This window comes from Doryrhamphus excisus, linkage group LG9 (assembly GCF_037039965.1).
Source record: "Doryrhamphus excisus strain RoL-2023G ecotype Guam linkage group LG9, RoL_Dexc_Guam_v1.1, whole genome shotgun sequence".
Lineage (NCBI taxonomy): Eukaryota > Metazoa > Chordata > Actinopteri > Syngnathiformes > Syngnathidae > Doryrhamphus > Doryrhamphus excisus.
The window spans coordinates 4,152,988-4,175,419 of NC_136365.1; the positions used below are offsets into that span (position 1 = coordinate 4,152,988).

The 22,432-nt window shown below is 41.1% G+C and overlaps 1 protein-coding gene across 5 annotated transcripts; it reads right to left on the reverse strand.

Moving 5' to 3' along the window:
• Nucleotides 1–12: 12 nt before the first annotated feature.
• pnpla6 (patatin-like phospholipase domain containing 6) lies at nt 13–22,432 on the reverse strand. 5 transcript variants are annotated; one of them, XM_058078889.2, is made up of 36 exons: nt 22,293–22,432; nt 18,886–18,974; nt 18,080–18,133; nt 17,906–17,993; nt 17,752–17,834; nt 17,575–17,666; nt 17,353–17,493; nt 17,044–17,203; nt 16,898–16,978; nt 16,151–16,279; nt 15,893–15,973; nt 15,653–15,788; nt 15,506–15,568; nt 14,875–14,975; nt 14,617–14,796; nt 14,183–14,260; nt 13,843–14,048; nt 13,620–13,751; nt 13,373–13,496; nt 12,998–13,111; nt 12,859–12,934; nt 12,591–12,740; nt 12,451–12,514; nt 12,185–12,353; nt 11,929–12,111; nt 11,731–11,849; nt 11,484–11,640; nt 11,027–11,143; nt 10,875–10,944; nt 7,013–7,129; nt 4,365–4,513; nt 4,087–4,239; nt 3,328–3,444; nt 2,809–2,896; nt 2,456–2,610; nt 13–1,289 (listed from the first exon to the last, which is right to left on the reverse strand). In XM_058078889.2, the coding sequence occupies exons 2-36, from the start codon at nt 18,931–18,933 to the stop codon at nt 1,221–1,223; spliced, it is 4,044 nt and encodes a 1,347-aa protein (XP_057934872.2). In that variant the 5' UTR covers nt 18,934–18,974; nt 22,293–22,432; the 3' UTR covers nt 13–1,220. The 5 variants fall into 5 exon arrangements, with proteins under 5 accessions (XP_057934872.2, XP_057934858.2, XP_057934849.2 ...); XM_058078875.2 differs by having other exon boundaries at nt 2,803–2,896; XM_058078866.2 differs by lacking the exon at nt 7,013–7,129 and adding an exon at nt 9,005–9,121 and having other exon boundaries at nt 2,803–2,896.

A 22,432-nucleotide genomic window follows, 5' to 3' on the forward strand; every position in this document is an offset into this window, starting at 1 on the left:
AAGAGGTTAAAATTCATTGTGGCATGATGCATATATTTATTAGTGTGCATATTAAATTAATGATCTTATTGTGTTCTTTCATTATAAATTAGCTTTTTATGAGCAAGTAGTACTTGCAATATTTCCGTACAGACCAGATTTAAGTAAAATAAACAAAAATAAACACCACAAATTAAGAAAATATACATGCACATAAAAATTAATAAAAAAAATAAGTAGTGAAAAATGTAAGACCTGGCAAAAAAAAAAAAAAAAAAGAAAACAGTACAATTAAAGTTAAAGACCACTTTTGTTTTCGATGAAGATTCCTTTGTTGTGTACCACGTCGTATAAAAAGGTCCATATATTCATTCGGGTACTTAAAGTGACCTTTACTCAGGGTGTTTGTGAGTCTGTGAGCTCATAACGTTAACATGTGGCTGTGTTACTGTACAACATGAGCATCTCCATGTGAAGGAATCTTTCTCATCTTCTTGTACCGTCAGGAAACCCTGTGTACCGGCTCTTCAGTGTAGCAAAGGGGGATGGAATCAAACACTGGCCACAGTTTGACACCAACATGGATCACTAGAACCAGCTCATTCTTTCCAAAAGTCCATCCCACATTCACTCCGTCTGCCTATCATTACTGACTCCCTACAGTATCACAATCTGCTATTGTGCGTTACTTTGAATTAAATTAAATTAAAATGACAACTTCCTGGTCCATTTCCTCTCTTTTAACTCATTTAAAAACATTCTAAAGTCCCTTTCCCAACGTCTAATAGCTCCGCATTTTGATGAGTCATCCTGATTTCCAAAACAGCTTCTTGATGTGCCTTCCATTAGCATTCATTCCTCCTCAAGCCTCAATCTTGCAGTGTCCTGGCTGCTATATTTCAACATTCAGTCATTATAGAGGCACGCACACATACACACACATACACACACACACAGTGTTTCTTAGGAGGCATGCATTGAAGTGTCTGCAAAGCCAAAAACTGCAGTGACATGCAAGTTCCTCCTCTGATGAGTAAATGAGGTGAGAGGGCACAGGATGGGAATCCACCGTGTGGGAGAGAAAGCCACTTCCTGTTTACTCACAGATGTTGAGACAGCTTAGATGATGGATTCAATTTTTTTAAAAAAAACAGCATTTCCAGAAACATCTGGAATGGAACATGTTGTCCATGTTGTTCTTTTTTTTTGGGCCCTTAATGATCCACTTGAAAATCTTGCTGTCAGCAGTCAGAGACTTCAGAAGTGTCACTGGTGAGCTTTCGACGTTGCCTCACAGATTTCTCCTCGTCCTGCAGAGTAAAAAACCACGTTTAATGTCAAAGCCAAGGACAGAGGCTGAAGTGTAGTACTTTGCCACAACCAGCAGAGGCACTGATGATTCAGTCTTAAGGAGTTGGGGATATAGGGAGTTGCTGTATATCTCTACTAGGGGTGTCCAAAGTGTGGCTCAGTGACCATTTGCAGCATTCAAGTGTTTTTTTTTATTGGCCCGCAATACATTGGATAAATAAAATTTTAGAAGAAAATTAGGAAAAAAACAACAAACAAGAGCAAAAACTGAAAAATGTGCATAGATTTACACAGATAAAGTCAAAATATCAAGAGTTGTAATCTGAGAAAAAAGTCATAATTTCACAATAATCATAGAATTAAGAAAAAAAATAACAATCTTAGTACCATAAACTTGAAATATTAAACAAAAAGGATCTTTTTTATTTAAAAAAAAAAAGTTGTAATATGAAAGACAAAATAACATTTTGTAATCTTTTGAACATTACACTCGGTTGGGGGAAAAATTATAATCTTATGGTAGTATGGTCATAACATTATGAGAAGACATTTTACAAAAAGAAAGAAAGCAGCTGAAATTTTACACGATTGAACGTCAAAATATAAAGAGAAAATATGTCTCAATTCTATGAGAATAAACTTGTGATATGAGGAAAAACAGGCAAGAGTTGAAATATTGAAGACAAGAAATACATATTTTTTTGAAGTTGTAATATTATGAAAAACCGACACAACAAATTACGTTGTATTTTTTTTTTTTTTTTTAATTAGGTTTGGACAAACTGAATGAATTTACTAGAAAATACTATTTTCTCAGTACTGGACAAAAGAAATGAAGTTCTCTAAATCATGCACACAGGGAGCAACTGCGGTACTTAGTATGATCATAAATGGTAACTTTTTTTGGTGAGGTCAAACTGGCAATAATTCCTAATAATAATATTCTAACTATTCCATGTCAACATTTTGAGGTGCTTTGTTTTTTTACGTTGAGTATATATTTTTTCTTACACACAGTCTATAGGGGTCACTATTAGTAAACAATTTACTGACTTGACTTCCAGACAAAAAATAAAATAAATATATGATAACATGTTCTTTCAGTTTTTGAAAACATGACGTGTTTAATTCATTTTTCTCAAGGCAGACCCAAAATGATACTCACAGTCTGGAAGACTCCATTCTGCCCCCACTCTCCAGGGGAATGGTCGTCTGGGTCGTCTGGGTCCTCTGGCTCTTCTTCCTCCTCCTGTCCTTCCTCCTCTCTCACAGTGTCCATCCCATCCTCTTCGTACTCCGTCAGACAGTCTGACTCTTCCGCTAAAGGGGAAAGAGATATTACAAAGAGAATTTATGAGTTCGCTGAACCCAGCAACATCCATCAACTACCAAGGATATGTGGCTGCTTTATTCCAATTAAACTGGTGTGGGCTTTACTATAGGAAATCGGTTACCAGTGTAGTACTGTCCAAAACACATTTTAATAAGGAAAAACTGCAATAAAGAATGGAACTTCACCCTCAGCAGAAACGTAGTTTTGGACTGGCTCTATCCTCGATACAATCTCTGCAAGGTCGGTGAAATCAGCTCCTTGACATGTGCATGACTGAGAAGAAATTATTAATTAGGCATTAATACAAGAGTTTCGACATTGAATATTGATGCAGCTTGATGTAACATAACTATTCCAATGTTAGGTATTTCAATTTGTTTTTCTGATGTAAAAATGTAAATATTGTCTGATTTAGCCACTCAAGTGTGATTGATGAAGGCACACATATTATCTTTGTGTTTAAGGCAAAACAAGTTATTATACATATCATCTTTGACTTAAAACAACAGTGATCGACATTTTAGCCTCTTTTCTGACCAAATCACAAACTGTTTGAAGTTCATATTGATTTGGTCCGTCTGGGGCCTAGCTGATTAGTTGATTAATCAAAACAACAAGCTTCAGATTAAACGACTAGGTAAATAATCATAGTTGCAGTTCTATACTACAGTTTAATAGTAGTTTGGTAAGTGTGTGGCTCTCACATCAACTCTTTTGCTGTCGTTGTAGTCAGCCGATCTGTGGTCCTTCAGCATGTTATCGATGATGTCACCTCGAGCCCAGCCAGTGAACAAAAGCTTGCCGTGCTGGAAGCCCACATCCTGCAACAGCATAGTGCATAGTGCAGCACGCATGGCCTGTGTTGCTCATAATGCTAGTAATTAGGGATGTCCAATAATTATTAGAACCGACAATTATCAATATACATTTTTTATTCCTCCCCCAGGTCATGAAAACCATCGGTGGTTGAGTGGTTAGCACGCAGGTCACATAGCTAGCAGGATCGGGTTCGATTCCCCCATCCCTGTGTGGAGTTTGCATGTTCTCCCCGTGCATGCGTGTGTTTTCTCCGGGTACTCCGGTTTCCTCCCACATTCCAAAAACATGCTAGGTTAATTGGTGACTCCAAATTGTCCATAGGTATGAATGTGAGTGTGAATGGTTGTTTGTCTATATGTGCGACCAGTCCAGGGTGTACCCCGCCTCTTGATCAAAGACAGCTGGAATAGGCTCCAGCATGCCTGCGACCCTCGTGAGGATAAGTAAAGAAAGAAAATGAATATTCGTTCCACCGCAGGAGATATGTCATATTACAGATATAGGTATCGGCTGATATCGGTATCAGAAATTGAGAGTTGGACAATATCGGACATCCTTAAAAGTAACCGAAGCCTTTTGTAAACATACAAAATGGCCAGGACAAGTGTCTATACATCACATATATATGTCATGAAGTAACTCACATAAATTTCGTCAAACTTGCCGAAGTCCATGGTCTTGAAACGATCAATGGGTGGTCGAATGTACTCGCAATAAGCACTCTTCTTGACCACCTCTAATTGCCGCACGCAAGACACGTAAGCCAGTCGAGACTGGATCTCCGCCATATCTGGCACCTGGAAAAAGGGGAAACAATGAATAATGTACTGCCTCTGTGAGAATGCACCTTGAACAATGGTCATCCCAGCGACAGGGTGGAGAGAAAGTACATTTATCATGGAGGTGTCAAAGTTGGACGCACCTTGACTTTTTCCGCCCAGGGATTGATTCGTTTCCACAGCAACCACCAGCCAGACAGGCAGTCGCCATAGTTACAGAGGTCTGTTTCATCCTGGCTGCCCACGTCAATGGCAATGACCGTTTTGGCGCCCATGTTCCTTGCAATGTCCGCTGTGGTAGATATTAAGCACATAGCACAAACGAGCAGTGGGTGTGGTAAGAAAATGACTCTTCAATATTTGCGACGTTATCAAGTTCATTACACAGCAACATTTTAAACAGACTGACACCACCATATTATTTGTACAGTGACTGATAATGTAGCTTTGGGACAGAGCGCTAATTTGGGAGCTAGTACTGTGGTGGTGTTGAGTCTATTTAAAGTCAAATAGAAATATGACCAAAGTCCAAAGCTCTGATCTGGAGTGTCAAAAGGGCCATAAATGAAGTTTTTAGACATAAGGCATCTGAAAAAAGTTAATCACTACAAGTGGGCATATTTTATAAGTCCCCTGGCAAGTCTCATTAGCGTCAACCGGGATAGGCTTCAGCTCACACGTAATTTGAAACTAGGTAGAAATGATTTTTCAAGGCACTATCAGATCAATCTTTGGACCCAAAGAACGTCATATTTCACCAGATTTTGAGATGAGAATCGACGGAAGATGAGACCCAATCCAAACATAGAAATGCAGTGTGTAGCTTTGTGAAATGCGGCTACTCTGTTTGAATCATTACAGTAACATCATAGAAGTATAATCGCTCTACCACGTTACACATCACAAACATCTGACGCACATGTTTACAATATGGGGAACTCCTTATCAGATTCAACCTAAGATTTCTTTGGTTGGAATGGGGCTCATTTTTGAGTAGAGCAAGACAAGCAGAACAAGTAGAGCTGGGTAATGATTTACAAACATAAACATGTGAGGTTCCAATGAAGCAGTTTTATAAATGAAGGGCACACTACCCATGTTGCTCTGTTCTAAAGACAACAGATTGTTTTTGATGTGTCTAAATACCAAAGCTAGAAAAATGTACCATATAAATCCTCCCAACCTTTACCTGCAAGTCTACAGTCGTGGGCAAATGTTTTGAGAAAGACAAGTTTTGGTTTTCACAAAGTCTACTGCTTCAGTGTTTTTAGATATTGTCAAATATCTTATTGGTATAGACACTTGTGGGCCACAGCCTCACTTATGACAGCCCATTATTGCATAATAATGATTGGATTTTGTCAGAATTTGCAGGTTTTGTTTTGTCCACCAGGATTGACCACAAGTTCTCAAAGGGAGTGAAGTTTGCAGAGTTGTGTGTATGTTTTTTTCTGGAACCCCCCCAAAAAAAGAAAAATTACAAAAGAGATTCATTAAAAAAGGTTTGACCCCAGTCTTCAGGATTCCAATACCTGTAGGTTTTTCCTGCAGAAAAGTGGCTTCGTAGTGCCTTCTTCACAACAACTGAACCTCTTGAACTTCTTGATGATGCAATAAATGGTTGATTGAGGTGCAATCACACTAGCAGCAATATCCTTGCCTGTGAAACCCTTTCTCTGCTAAGCAATGATGACAACATGCGCTTCCTTAACAGAGGAATAACAAAGATACCAAACACTAGTCTCCCTTTAAAAGGTACCTGTCTGTTATTGTCACTCAATCAGGACTGCAAAGTCCTCTCCAGCTTTTGTCCATGTAAACACTCCCCTGTGTTAACCTGAGAATCACTACTGTGTCAGGTGGTCATTTTGTGGCAGGGCTTTGGGAGGAAGGAATTATAAGTTCATATTCATGAGAAAAGGGGACAATGAATTGCCATTCATCTTATCACTGTTTCTAACATTCTGGATTATATGCAAATTTCCATCACAAACACCGAAGAAGACGCTGTGAAAATTAACATTTGTGCCAATCTCAAAACTTTTGGCCAGGACTGTACAGGTCTGAAAACGAGTCCATTGTAATGTAGTACTTTTACATTGGACTGGCTGTCAGTCTTACCACGATACAACTTATTTCAATCAGTTTGTACAGTGCATACTTACCGTTCTCATTTAGCAGGTGTGACAAAGGCCTTTTCTGATTCTTTCTTAAATTGAGATCATAAAAGGGTGCATTCAATCACAGCAGCCTTGCATCATCTACTGGAAATTCGGTTTGATTAACTCTTAATTGATCCTGGAAATAGGATAATTAAAGATAGGGTAAGGAGCTCGGTCAGCCGGGAGCCACTGCTCCTTCACATGGAGAGGAGCCAGTTGAGGTGGCTCAGGCATCTAGTCTGGATGCCTCCCTGGTGAGGTGTTATGGGTATGCCCAGCTGGGAGAAGGCCCACGGGCAGACCAAAGACACGCTGGAGGAATAATGTCTCAGAACAAGTACAAGTACCAAGTACCAATAGAAGTTTGGAATGAAAAAAACAACAACTTTTTAGGTTAATAAAACAGGTCTGTAAATGTGAATGCACCCTTATACTCTCATTGGGATCAAATAACCAAAGTAATCTAAGCTGTTAATGGTTCCTTACATAAGGGAATATTACTCACCAATACTGCATACATTATTGATTTCATCAAACCACCAAACTAGCTTCCGTCAAAGTCCACTTTAACCCCCTTTTTGGGATCAGGACATTGGTGGAGACTGGGAGAAGGCACCACCTTTACTTGCCTGGCAGGTTGTTGATGTAGCCACCATCCATAAGCAAGTTCCCATCTTTAGGGTCGCAGAGAGGCGGCAGGTACCCGGATAGGGTCATGCTCGCCCGCACATAGCGCCATAGAGAGCCTGGCACACCGGGGGCGGAAGGAGGAAGGGAGGGGGGGGATAACATCTCAATGTTTGCTAAGTGATTTATGTTAGTGTTGGTGCAGACCACAATCCCAAACACCAGACACAGATTACCCCAGGATGGGGAGCCGATCCCTGCCAAGTGTGGGACTGTAGTTCTGCCCGCCTTTACACTCTGCTGTACACCAAAGCAAACCTTGCATTACCTTGCAGAGATCCAATGGGAGTTGTGCAGCAGGTAAAAGGCAAAAGGCAGCCATCGCAGAGCACCAAGGCTGTGCAAATTTCCAAATTCTGTCTCAACAACAGCACGTTTTTGTCACAGTTTATGGGTAATAAATTGAGCTCAAGTGAATTTAATGTGCTGCATGGCAAAGAAGCAGCTGCTGTTGAGACAAGTTTGAGTTAAGAAGCAACCAGCCTGCTCGATTCTGCAGTACATATGAATGCCAGCAGAGGCAGATGCAGACAGAGAGCTGCATGGGTTGGAAGGACAAGTAGCACCACAGAAAAACATGGGGGTGTACTGGTGCATGGAGTATTTGAGAATTGAGACTAGTGGTCTTTGCAGGGACCTTTTCTTCTGATTTAATGGTTCTTTTCAGCTTGTACATGGATATAAATTGGCAGAATCCAGAACACTTATTCCCAAACACTTAAGTAAACAGCAAAAGAGAAAGAAGCAAGCCACAAATGTGTATTGCATATTTGTTGTATCAATGTGTCCAACAACTGGCATGCACACAGAAGCATGCAAGCAAAGCCGGGGGAAGGAGACAGGTGTGCTGGAAGAGAGACTCAACATCTTTCTTTAGGTGAGGATGAACCGAGGGGTGGATTAAAATGAAACAGTGATATATTTCTTAATAACTAATCAATAAAAACTTCCTTAAGAGAGAAAAGGTGAATACGCTGCACTCATGTCCCAAGGACAAGTGCTATGACAAGCACAACTTTGTACACTAAAAGAAATGTGTGATGCCTACAGGAAAGCATGTTTCCTTTAGGACAGGGGTGTCTGAAGGGCGGGCAATTGCCACTTTTTGGGGGGTTGTTTGTTTTGGTCCGCTGCATTTTGTTAAACTAAAATTAAGCTAAAAAAAAAAAAAAAGCAAAAATGGAGAAAATGGGACAAAAAGGCATAATGTAAACAGAAAATGTTGAAATATTGATAGTAGTAACACATTACTTTGTATTTAATTTTTTTTTGCTACATTAAAAAATAAAATAAATAATAAACTAAAATAAATAATATTCCTTTGAATCTAGACAAATGGTTGATGACAATGGTATTCAGTGTGATGAAGAAAAGCTTCCAACTCTATTTAATGAAATAATTGTATTGTAAGACAACATTACATTATTGTATAGCCATTACGATATTGGTGTTGTACTATTGTATGCAGTTGTGTCCACTGAAACAAAAAAGACTCCCGTGCAGTCCTCTGGCGCCCCCATGGGGAGGAATACTATGTGACACTGGGCTGGATAACTAATGTATCAAAGTATCACTAACAAGTGAATTCCAGGAATTATATTTTTAAGAGGCCAGAATCAGCCATAAGATCATGCAACTCAGTAACCCACACATGCAGGAGTATTTAGCCAAAAGACTAATTGCAATTCTGAAAGCAAATTGAAAAGGACGAGATGTTCGTTTTTGCTATTAGAGATGCTCTATCAAAATGATTGGTGGCCCCGATCGAGAAAACATAATAAACTTTGTCTTTCCTTCCAAACCATGGGCTCCCCAAGTCTAGCTGGTCGGGGCGGGGTTAGTTAGGAACGGGAGGGAGACGATAGCCGAGTGACTGATTGCGGACTTTGAGGATGAGGGAAGAGGTTTCGTACGCGGCCGCGTTAAAATCTGACCTGGGACATTGTTAACATAGCAACCATCCACAAGCAAGTGGCCATCCTTGGGGTCACACAGGGGAGGTAAATAGGGGGTGTAGGAGGCGCTGGCTCTAACATACCGCCAGACGCAACCTGTCAGGAAATTGAGATGGAGAAGGAGGATCACATTAAATATGGGCTGGACTTTAAGTCACAGGTGGAAAAGAGAAGGAGAGAAGGAGAGAGAGTGCAGGAAGACAGAGAAAGATGACAACAACAGAGAGGGAGACCACAAGAAGTTGCCGCTGGAATGAATGAGATGTCAAAAGAACCACAATATTTGCAAAAGTATCACCCTAATAAAAATGCAAATGGTGTTTCAAAGTCAATCGAATGTATCTACGTTTACCTAAATTAAAAAAAAGTAAAGTTTTCCTCTGAGAGCACATACACATGAACAGGAATACATTCAGCAACTACTAAAATGGAATTAAAACATGGCCAAGACAGCCAGTCCGTTATATAGCTGGCAACAAATATTAGCACTGTTAGATAACAAGCAAGGAAAGAGGAAGTCAAGTAGTAGGTGAGAGAGAAACCCGGAAGAATTAAGATAAAAGTAAAGAAACAGGAAGTCCACCGCTTCAAAAAAATACACTGTTAGACCTCAAACTACAACCTGCAAGTTCTAAAATGTGGAGCAAACTTTGTTGGTGTTTCTATCTGCATAGGAACATACAAAGAAACATATATCCATTTAAATTTAAATGTACAACTACTAGAAAAATACTCGAACTTAGAGGAAGCAGAGAATGGAGGTGAATGAAACATGATGATGTCATTTTAAAGCAAGGAAGGAAACAGCGGGATGGAGTGTTCTGGATCCTACATGTTGACATGGACATGGGAACGTTAAAAGCGTTTAGACGGATCATTTTGTCTGCTCCAGAACTCCGATGAGCATCTCTATTATGTCTCTTTGTTCTGACTTCAGCACACATGGCTGTTTGTTGACAAAGTAGCAGCTTTTGATATTTTAGTAGATGAAATGTCAGTAAATAAGGAGGAAAATTAAGATGTAAAAAAGAATGTGGAAAAAGTGAGCACTGGTCAAGTCAACGTAACAGGAAAGAGTGAGAGACAGAAAGGAAGGCTTTGCTCCAGCTGTTAAAAAACATGCCACGATGCAAACATCTATATTCAAGATTTTTCAGCAGAACTGAAAAACCCTCAAATCCAGCATTTTTAAATACAAACGAGTTTTGCAAATCACCAATTTGTTATGTGATGTAGCAGAATGTAACTACATCAATCAGGGAATACTGTACTGGATTTGTGGGGTGCAGAGGACTGGTATCTACTTTAGCTCATGTTAGTCATGATGCAGATTAGCAAAAACACAAGCATATAAAATACATCCAAACATTGAAATTACAGTGCATTGATTCCGAAATCGTTGGTTGTGGCATCCTCCAAACTAGCACTGTCATTACTGTATTTTGTTGGCACGCCACAGAAAGAGAATTTCTGCTTTATTTTTATTATAATATTTTACACCTTATCTCAATTTCCACATTGAAGTGTCATTTTAGATTGGAGTGTGCCACAATAAACCATTTATCTGAAAGCATGCCAAAAGCCACACCATGATTTGTCATAAAAAGAATATCAGGTGTTACAGTATAATGTGTCTGACTAAGTACACCACAATTATAGTCTATGTTATTTTCTTTCTGACAGACCAAGCATTAATCACTATTTATTGCAAGTTGTGTTAGTGTAGATTTATTTATTGTATTAAACACTGACCAGATCTAGTATACTGTATGTGTATGTTGTCTTAAGCTTAATGACAAAATATAATAAAAGGTAGGTTGTCCCTCCCATCAAATTAGTTGTCACTTACCATCCTGGTGAACACGCATGGCTGACGCTGTGATGTCAGTAGTGACGTTGAAGTACGGCAACCACAGGTCCTGAGGACACATTTGGTACCATGATCATTATCCCCTGTTCTTATATGAAAGTGGGCATATTACACACACTGCAACATTTCACCTCAGCTTGTTTGTCCTGAAAGACTTTGTAGATGCTTGTGTTGAAGGCAGAACCAGAGAACATGGAGGTGATGGGATAGGTCAGGTCAAGGACAGTTTTGAATACGGAGTTCATTGCCTATTAAACAACGAAACACACATTTTCCGACATTAGAAGACCTAGTCAATAAATGATAAATAAAAATTGAAGAATGTACAATGTGGATGACCACAGCATATGTGAGTCCAATTCATCAGCCATTCTTTTATTGCACTATGAATAAAAAATATCAAAAATTGTGCATAATGGATGGCAAAACCGATGTAATAAAATAATCAAATCAAATGTATCCCAGAGAGCTACAATTTCGGAATGCCCTTTGGCACGAGTCTAAAGTTTAAACACACCTTCTCAATGAAAAGCATGAGGAAGTGTGCCCAAACGTTTGATTGGTATTGTATTAACACGAGTGCTGCACCTTGGACCACTCTCTGGCTCTCTGCTTGGTTCTGACGGCACTTCTCTCTTCAGCATACAGTGCCCCAATGAATGAACCAATGGAGGTTCCGCCTACAATGTCAATGGGAATCCCCGCTTCCTCCATCGCCTTAATTACACCCACATGAGAACAACCTCTGTAGAGGACAAACACATGGACATCAGCATGTTACACATTCACAGATGGTATCAACATTATTTGATCAAATTGGATCAAAGCAGCTCACCTCGCGCCACCTCCTCCCAACACCAGAGCTATACTGTTTCCAGTCAACACTCGCGCCAGCCGAGAGAAGTCACTGTGCCTATCTGCGGTTTTCTCAAAAACCTTTTCATAAACTTCCCTCTACAAAACATTGAAGATAAGTGCAAAACCTGCAAAGCTCACACTTGAGCTATATAAGAGTCTATATAGCTCCTCATACCAGTTTGCTGGGGCTGCGTCTGGAGAAGACCCTGCGAGGACACTTTAGGTGGAGATGCCCTGAGCACCAGCTACGCATGTTGAGCCACTCTACAGTCCTGGAAGGGCCTGGACCATCTTCTCTGTGTAGAAGGATCAGCTGTTTCAGTGCCCGGACTGCTGTGTTCTCCAGCATCTGCTCCAACTGGTGGCACAGATCAGAAGATATTAGTATTATCACCTTGCCTTTCACTTCTTTGTCGACAAATGACACAAACCTCTCCCAAGGTAGGTTCCTGGTCTCCCAGGCCAACGATAAGAATGCAATCTGCCTGACGAATACAGCGCTGAGTCCATGGAGTCATGCTGTTGTCAGTCTGGTACAAGACTATTCGATTTATATCCTCTTGCTGTGCCAACCAGCCTGACAGACGGTACTCATGGATGCTGGTGAATATAAGTAGAGTGTCCAAAGCTACAAAACCATACACAGTACATGCAATATAAAATAACAATAATGAGATAACAACGGGAAGACGCTGACCTGTCCAAAGCAGATGCACCAAGTCGCTCTCTGATGATGTCACTGGTCAGTAACAGGGTGGGCCCTTGATGTTAAACAAAAGACATAATAAACCATACAAAGCAAGGAAGAATAACAATTATGACACCAATGAGGCTTACCAATGGCACTGAGTGCATGGCTGAGCTCCAGGTTGAATGCATTGATTGGCACCTCATCACATACGGGTAACACAGCCACAGTAGAGAGGTTGCTGGCGGGGTTTGTTACATCAGCACTGGTGGTCATATTCGGCAGACTGAGAGTTGAACCTGCAAGGCAGGTGTGTGATATTAAGATGAACAAACACTTGAGATTAGACATGATTTAACTGTTGAATTATGCACTCCAATTTGCATCGTGACTGGTTTCTGATCATGAACACTTTACCTGAGAATGGCCCTCGACCCTGCTGGAGGTTGCCCAGAATTTTCTGGCCCAATAAGTGGATCAACCTCGTCACCACCTGAACACACACAACAGTTAGTCTGTGCACCACCCGAGTCTGCAGAAAGAACTCTATTTTTACCTGAGGATATCTTCTCTTGATGTTGTTGAGTGTCCCCTCAGGCAACTTCACCAGTTCAGTGTCTCTTACAGCATGCACAGTGGTGGCTCTCGGCTGTTTGGTCAGTGCCTCCACCTTAATTACATTGGCCAATGTCAAATATCAAAAATATAAAGCTAACATTCTGTCATTATGTGAAAACTCATTATATAGTGTCACGCTTTTTGTCAAGCTATTAAGTTATATTCTATTTGGTTTCAATTTATCTGCCTAAATTCCATTTAGATATTTGACTGAGTGAAAAGAAAGTAACAAAACTGTATTATGACACAGCACAGTCTAAGCAATTAAAAGGAACATCTTGTTTGTTTTATTTAGACATTCACAATGTCTCACCACTCCAATGAGATCGCCTCGTCCATATTCCCCGACGAGTTCTTTCTTGCCATTGGCCTTGCGAATGACTGAGCGCAGACGTCCGTTCAGGACAATGTAGGTGCAGTCTGACTGGTCATCTTGTCTGTATAAGTGTGGAGAGAAGACACAGATGGTACATTGTATCTACTAATAATAATATTTCACTGTAATTTAATACACAATGAGTAACAAGTACAAGTACACCAGTAGATGGACTGACGTATACCTGTACAGGGCTCTCCCTGCCTCTACAGCCATCCAGTCAATAGCAAAGTCCATCTGCCGAACAAATGGTGACATCCTGATGGCCACAGTGTGAGCTGCACTCAACACCACGCTGGGCTGTTCTCTCATAATCCTGCACAGTACAGTAAAATATTGGATTTTTTTTATTTACAGTGATGGCAAATGAAATAAAAGCCCAAGTGAATTCATTCCAAAATACTCACTCATAGAAATCAGATTTTGATATCTTGAGGTAAGTGCAGTCTCGTATGGCCTTGATGGTGAAAATGAGGGGTTCTCCTGTGAGCACAGCGAGCTGTCCAACCATCTCCCCTGGGTGGGTCACAAACAGGCAAACGGCTTCTTGCTTGTTTATCATCCGCTGGTACACATGCAGGCAACCCGACAGCACAAAGTGCAGACTCACGTCCTTGAAGACAGAAAGCGGGGTCACGTAATTGATTTTGTACGAGTCATCATTTTACCATATTATCATTTTTAAAATAAAGAGACAATATTTGGTCTCTTATCCATTTATAAATATATTTCTTCTATTATCATTACCTGGTCTCCTTGCCTTGCCAGGACTGCCCCGGCTTTGGCATGATGTAAAGTAACTCTTCCATTTAATAGAGAAGGGTCCTGCAATTAAGAAGACAGTCGGAGAGAATGAGTCAACCAGGAAATGCTATGTTCCACCTTTAGATGAACAATCTACAATACTGATAGGTGACGAGGGGTTAGTATGTAGGCCACACAGTCAGGAGATCAGGAAGACCTGGGTTCGATTCTCCGCTTTGGCATCCATGTGTGGAGTTTGCATGTTCTCCCTGTGCATGCATAGGTTTTCTCCCAGGTACTTTGGTTCCCTCCCACATTCCAAACAAACATGCATGTTGGCTGGCGACCACTCCAGGGTGTACCCCACCTCTTGCCCAAAGACAGCTGGGATAGGCTCCAGCATACCCGAGCGATGGCTAGATAATATTGATACTTACCTCAATTTTCATGAGCTTTAGGACCTCTTTCTGAGCTTCCTCAAACAATGCTGAACTAGAGCGACAGGATACAGTTGTGAAAATATTATCCACTCCCGCCTCTTCCTCTGGATACAGGTAAATCCCTGAGGGAACCTCATCCACTGTCACCTTCCGCTCCCTTTGATCCTGGGAAACAGACTAACGATGTAGACGAATAAAATATGAATATAGTCAGTGCTATACCACCGGTCATCAAACAGTATGCCCTGAACTGACCCGAGTAAAGGTAGGTGGAGTGCTGCCGTCTTCTGCAGAAACAGAGATCCGTCCCCTTTCATATGCCATGTCGAAGTCTGATTTCAGACTTTTCTGCATACCTGCAAAGAAATAAATAAAAATTTTGATTATGATTATGAACTACAGTATGATGTTGATGGAGATAGCTGCTGATCATCAGGTCGTTACACCATTTAAAATTGCATGGCATGTCCACTCAAAACATTTTCACAATATACGTATACAGGGCAGTACTTTAAGTCTCACAATGGCGTGAGCTGAAACATGAGCGCTGAGGGAACACTCAACACTCACGGCACAAATATGCGCTGCCAAGCATGCAGATCAGCTAGCTGACATAGAGGCAGCACTGAAACGGAGTTTGAGGGCATCAGGGAAGGGTCAGCATGAGATGTGTAATGCATTGGACATTTACTCAGCAGGGAAGGGGTGCAGAGTGCTGTGTTGCCTTCTGGGGCTTGTGCATGAAAATATGGTTGGCATGGTTACAGCCAATGATTATTGTTTATTTCTCATATCCATGTCATATCCAAATCAGTGTACGTAAATTAACCCCCAAACCTGTTTTGTCATATGTCTTTCTACTTAGGCATTCCGTGTTCGGCCTCACCAGCAATATCCACAGGCATGGAGATGGTCCTACTGAGAGTTGCTCCATCTTTCCCTTGATCTCCTGAATGGAATTTGAAATTCAAGAACTGTCTCCATATTTCACATTCTGATATACTTCAAAGCTTCAAGTCATTTTTTTCCTTACCTGCCATATCACCTTTTATGGCAGCTTCTCGATGCTCCTCAGGCACTGTCAGGCTGCCAAAGCGCTTGCCGTGGCGGATGGGACTGGTGCGCGTTGGGTGGGGAGAAGGAGGCGGCTGACGTGAGGGATGCAATTCCTGTCCAAAAGTGAAGTGTGTATGACAAAAAGATTTAATACATACAGGAAGTTCGTACCTACATTTCATGTGTACACTGCCACTGTGTGTGTTTGTCAACTCACATGACTGAAGAGCTCATTTGTAAGGCCCAGGTAGTTATGCAGGGCTAAGACTGTTACTCTTTGGAGACGAACCATAATAATCTGGAAGGCAGAAGTTTGACAGATGATTTTATCCAAACCACATCTGCTCTATGAAGTCATACAAAAGATCTCAAATGGGATCCATAACAAACCTGCATAAAATATGTGAATTAAGCACAGCTAAAAAAAAACAGGAACTCGAACCAAAAGAAATGACAACGACAGAACAAAACTAACCTGTACTACCCGCACCAGGCTCTCAGGGTACTTTTCAAATATAGAGAGGAAGGCCTCTACTGGCAAACGCAGAACAGTAGAAACCTCAGCAGCTCGTGCTGACACTGTTCTATAAGGCTTCTGGTGGCCCTGGACACACAAACATGGAAAGGAAATTAAGAAAAAGAAAAATATAATTAACAACCCTATTTCATAATGAAGGCGGCACGGCGGCCGAGTGGTTTGCGCGCAGACCTCAAAGCTAGGAGACCAGGGTTCAATTCCACCCTCGGCCATCTACGTGAGAAGTTTGCATGTTCTCCCCGTGAATGCGTGGGTTTTCTCCGGGTACTCCGGTTTCCTCCCACATTCCAAAAACATGCTAGGTTAATTGGTGACTCCAAATTGTCCATAGGTATGAATGTGAGTGTGAATGGTTGTTTGTCTATATGTGCCCTGTGATTGGCTGGCGACCAGTCCAGGGTGTACCCCACCTCTCGCCCGAAGACAGCTGGGATAGGCTCCAGCACCCCCAAGACCCTCATTAAGAGAAGCGGTAGAAAATGAATGAATTTCATGATGAATCCATACAGGATGTCAAGAAGGATTTCATTACAACTGCTGAAAAAAATGACTAACAGAGAATCATTTAGCAAATGATGCAATTTGAAAGGAATTCCAAGCAGGAAGATGGTGAAACCTTTATGGATGATTGCATCTGTGTGCATGCCTCTACACGTGCATGTCAGACAAATGTGAACAACTTACTGTGATGACATCCAGGATGCTGAGGAGGCTGTGGACACTGTCCCCTGGGAAAACCTCCTTCACCACACTTTCTTTGCCATCCTGAGGGACAAACATGAGCAACAGACTTAGAGACTCACCACGGATGAAAGACAAACATTTCTTACCGCTCCTGTAAGGCACAATTCTAGTTTTCCATCTTGAACTACGTAGATGCTGCTGTCCGGCAGGCCTGGCCTGAAGACGTACTCCCCTTGTTGGAACTGCACAAACACCATGTGCTTGCACAACTCCAGGAAGAGGGGCTTCTCAAAGTGGCCCAGCACTCTGCAATGAATGACAGAGTTCACTTACATCCAAATACATTTCTTCTGCGAAGCTACAACGGCTTTAGATCAATCCATTCAAAAAGACATGACTCTCAAAGCTTAAGCATAATAATGCAGAGGAGACATAACTTCTTGTGTGCAACCTACCGGACATTTTTGAGCATGTAGAGCACCTCAGATGGAAGGTGAGAGTTGGCCACATCAAACTCTGTAAGGTCTGCCTCCAGTACAGAGGGAGGGGGTTCTTTAGCCTGCAGAGTAGGCACTTCCTTCTTAAAGCGCAGAATCCTGCAAAGAGGACATTACAGGTTGAGAAGATGAGAAGATGAGCGGTGTAGGGGCTGCTGAGACTGATCTTTATTGATATACTTTTTGGCAATGTTGAGCATCTTCTGCTTCTTTTTCAGGCGTGGCCTTGAAGAGGAGGATGTACCCACCAGGGAAGAGGTAGACTGGGAGACCTGTAGAGAAAAATTCATGTGACAAAGACAAAGGGGAAGCAAAAACTTTTCAACAGTGGCTTGAATTCCTGAGAGCTATGCTTACTTTGCGCATGATCTTTCGCCCGTAGAACATGACTTTGTCCCTCTTACGAAAGCGGTACTTGGGAGCCTCCTGTGCTTCTAGCTCTGTCAACAACAAAACAACAATTTTAAAACAACAGAAACACCTACGAGTTTGCGAAGACCAAATCACTGACTTCGAAGTTGGATCCTTCGCAGGACGAAGAAGATGAGAATGGCAATGAGGACTATGGCGACACCAGCACCAATTAAAATCCCCATCATCTACAGAAATAGAAACACTTGAGAATTAAAGTCTGCTACATATATGTCATTTATAACATACCAAGCGCTGAGATGTCATAACTTACCATGCTGGTCTGAAGTTCCTCCTCCACAAATGTCTTGATGTCATCAAACTTGACCTCAAGTAATAAATAAAATGAGGAATATTACTAAAAATAACACAGGAGTCACACATATTAGTTTTATAATGAATGATGTGCCATTTTTATGAAATAAGTGCCCAAAAAGCTAGAATTTTGATCAAAGAGGACGTCTGGGAAACTTAACTATGAATAAAGTAGTATCATCCTTGCTGCCAGACTTCTGCTCTGAAGAGTATGAATATTGTCTACATTCCATTCAAAGGGAATATATTCACACCAACATATATTCTTAATACGTTAAGCTTGACTTTTGGTGCCACATCAACAGAAGAGCTTAAATGAAGCCTACTATATTTGAAAGCATTATTTTCTCTCTCTTAAGAGATAAATGTATCCTTAAAAGTATGCCATATCAAACAAAGCACATCTTAATTGAAAAAGCAGCAGCACAGGGAGTTGGCACATCTAGCTGCTGAGATAGACTTGTTTGTTTTGGGATTTGCTATCAGATCCTTGGAAGGAGGAATAATTGGTTTTTCGTATTCCAGTCAATGAGTCTACATGTTATCAGAGAATATCGATAAGTGTGTGACAAGCACAGGAGCAGCAAATGCTGGACTCGGGGGATATATTGAGAGTGGTGTGGGCAGATGGTGAGAGTACAAAGGCAGCATGCGCACCCTAAAAATATATTTGGCATGGAGAGAATAGTCTTCCGTTCAATAGCTCTGCAGTTCCCCGGACAAAAGTAACGGTAACTCTGTCTATTATCCAAATGACAAACCCACCTCGGGGCCATCTGTTTGGACCTCTTGTTCCGAGGTACTCTGTCCCATTGTAACCTTGTTTCTTCATAGGGATGGTCCATAAACGGCCACTGGGGAAAAAAACATAAGAACAAACAGTTTCAGTGCATGTAAACTGTACTGCTACCATATTGTGGAAACTCAAAATTCAACTTAAAAGAAAGGCCATATGATTTTCAAGTAATTTGCCTAGCTCATACTTGTGGATGAACTCTGGTTAAGTGTGTTTTGCTTTATCTTTGGCTTTTTATGACACAGAATGGTACCAGGGAAGGCAAAGCGGATGATGATAAATAGAAACATGAAAGTGTCACACACGCTTTTGTGCTTGTTGCTTGGTACAGCATGGACAGAGGGGTAACAAACAATACAAGTAAAAGAAAACAGGGATGCACAGATTACAAATTTCTGGCCGATCACTGATCCCATTTTTTAAAATAACTGACAGCATACATCTTCAATGTTCAAATCTTAGTTTCATGAAAAACATTGAACAATACTGTGAAACAATACAAACTTGTTTAACTCCACAGGAGGTAGTTCTCACAAATATAAATGAAAGGTTTAGAAAATTGCTGTCCAAACTACTAAGGCTCAATTTCTAGCTGCCAGTCTGGCAGAGCAAAAGGAGACAGTGTCTTTCGGACCTATGCAGAGGCAGATTAGGTTTCATATGTAAGGATCGGCCAATCGCTGATATGCCAAAATTTCAGAAATTGCGGCCAATCGTTGCTTAATTGCCCCCCAGCTCCAATTCCCCACTATGTCATCAACAGTTGACTATGGAGTTCATTGCTAACAAACACACCTTGTTACACCACAAGTCTCTGCTTTTTGAGCGAGTGTGGCTGCAAAATAACCCATCACAGGGGCCAAAGAAAGTTGCAAGTGCCAGCACTTTGATAAAGAAAATGAGAAACCATGTGGCTCTCTCCTCCTCATTCTCCAGTCCTCCCCACAGGCTTCAATCACAACAAAAGTGACATTAAATGTTTATTTATCCCTTTAATTCATGGAGTATTTTGTATTATTTTCTGGAAACCATGCTATGGACAATCAAGAGAAGGAAAAGTGTTTCAGAGCTGTTGACAAGACTGTATTCCTATCAAGATGCTATAAAAAAACAAGTTAATCCCTGGTTCAAATCCGTTCAATGAGAGCAAGGAACATAGAAGAGTCAAATGATTGCGTCCTGCAGCACCAGCATGAGCAAGAGGACCCTGAGCCAGTCTTTTGTCCCACACATTACACACAGACACCATTTTAGATAACAGATGATAAACCCGTCCAGATGGTAGCCAACTCTATTCACTTCCCTATGGCATGATCTACTTACTCACCAGAATAAAGGTACTCTATTAATCATAATGGCTTGATTCTTTGATGGCAACAAAAACGTAAATAAGACACTGGTGTCTGTGTTTAGAAATAACCTTTCCCCCTTTGTACTGCAATGGACCTTTCCTGGGAATAGCCAATAAACTCTGTTACTGTTCATGTAAGCAATTATTATAGCAGTTATTATTCCAGCCTGCTACATACTGTACCAACACCCTGAGTAATCTGATGCAGGCATATGTGGTATGTGTGAGACAATAAGCTTGTGTCTGTGGACAAATAAAAGCTAAATTGCTATCTTAGGTCAGAGTCATATCGAATTGACATTGCTTCCCACTGGAACAATGTTGCAGCTCAAATGCAGCCCAGGGTTAGGCTTGTCAACACTGACGTCAGATACATGATGGCTACTTGATCTTTATCATCAGCGGATGGCTGACATGTCACTGAACGGCTGTATACAGATGAAATTGAATTAACAGGCTGCAAGGGAAGTCATGTTGCATGAAGTAAGACGCCGTGACAAAACAACAGAACAGGATGCTGCTGCAATAGAGAGAGCAAGAAGGGAGAGGCTTCATCTGCCATTATATCTAATTATCTGTCAGCTTTAAAGCAAATGTCTACGATATCCATACGGTAATTGACCCTTCCTGTCATTAGTATACTTATTGTGCTATATCTGTATGTGATATAAGCTGACTTGTTTGGTCGAGAAATCTAAGTGAGCTTTTGCTGGATGCAAATGACAACAAAGGTCAGTCAGTGAAAGTCAACAATCCCCATTTTGTGGAAATTGATCCGGCATGATCCAGAGAGACTTTCTATTTTATTTTAAAAAGATGTTTACTTTTGGCTTTAGTCTTCTCTTCTGACTCTGGTGCTCTACAACTGTGAGCATCCGGATAACAGTACTAGTTATGCTTTGCAGTGTATTGTATGTACTAACAGCATTGCAAGAAAGACATGGGTGTATTGCCCCCAAGTGATGAGGTAAGAGCCAGCCTCTGGCCTCCAAGCAATGCCTCCCTCCACAAAGGCCAACATCTATTGTTCTCTGTGAACAACAAACTGTGTGTTGAGAAGACCCCAACACAAACAGTGCTGTATAATATGATACAAGCTCAGGGAAATGAGATTGGTAATGTTGTGTTAGTAGGTTGGATGAAGTGTTTGAATCACCTGTATGTGATTGGGCCTCATCTGGGACACTGCCTGGTGCAAACTTGTAAAAACAGATACATACCACCATGTCTACATGTCACGACACGTTACAGGTAAATTGTCTTATGGCGTGATCAGATGGAAGCAAAAGGTGAATACACTCAGTGTGCGCTAGACGAGCAAAGATCACAAGAAAAGGTGTTAGCTCATATTTCCTCACGCCAAAATACTTTTGAATAATTTGCATCCCCGCTCTTACTCGCCGTTGTTTTTTTAGGAAAAGCAGAACTAATACAACAAATGCACTCCACAGAAATTGCTAGTATGACAAAAACAAGTCATGCTATATTTAGCAACTGCAAATTAGCAATGTTAGCTTCTTGCTAACATCTCAAAAATACGTTAGTGACACCGAATGTGCTCAGGTCAGAAGGTTGAGACACAAAGTGTCAGTGCTTCGATCGTTCTCTTGTGATATTCGTGCGTTTGAAAAATCCAAACACCGGTCAACACCTTGCTACATTTAGGGCAGAGGGCACCTGACTGTTCCATTTATAAGGGCAGCTGACAACATACTGTAAGCTAGCGGTCGATGCTACCGATAGCGGTCCTCTGTTGATATAAGGCTTCCATAGACAGGACGTATATAGAACGCCGCATATAGATGCTACCACGTTATTGCAAAACAGTATCGCATTTCCTTTCAACACGCATTAGGTATTCAGGTATAACACCACCGTTATTCACACTTAGCGGTGTGAGTTACTTTGCACCGTTCCTTTCTCGTTAACACTCGTGGAAAACTCTACGTCATTTGTATGCCTCTGATTAAAAATGTCAATTCGAAATGGATTTAGAACGTTATGTTATTAACACAGTGTGTTTACCTGAGCTGATGGACTCCGGTTTTCCTTCAATGACTGTCAAACAACCCAACGCACATTTGACGAAACTCCTCCCTTAGTCTTCCGCAAAACGTTAAGCCAATCAACAATCGAGAGGCAAGACTAATAGGACCAGTCACAAC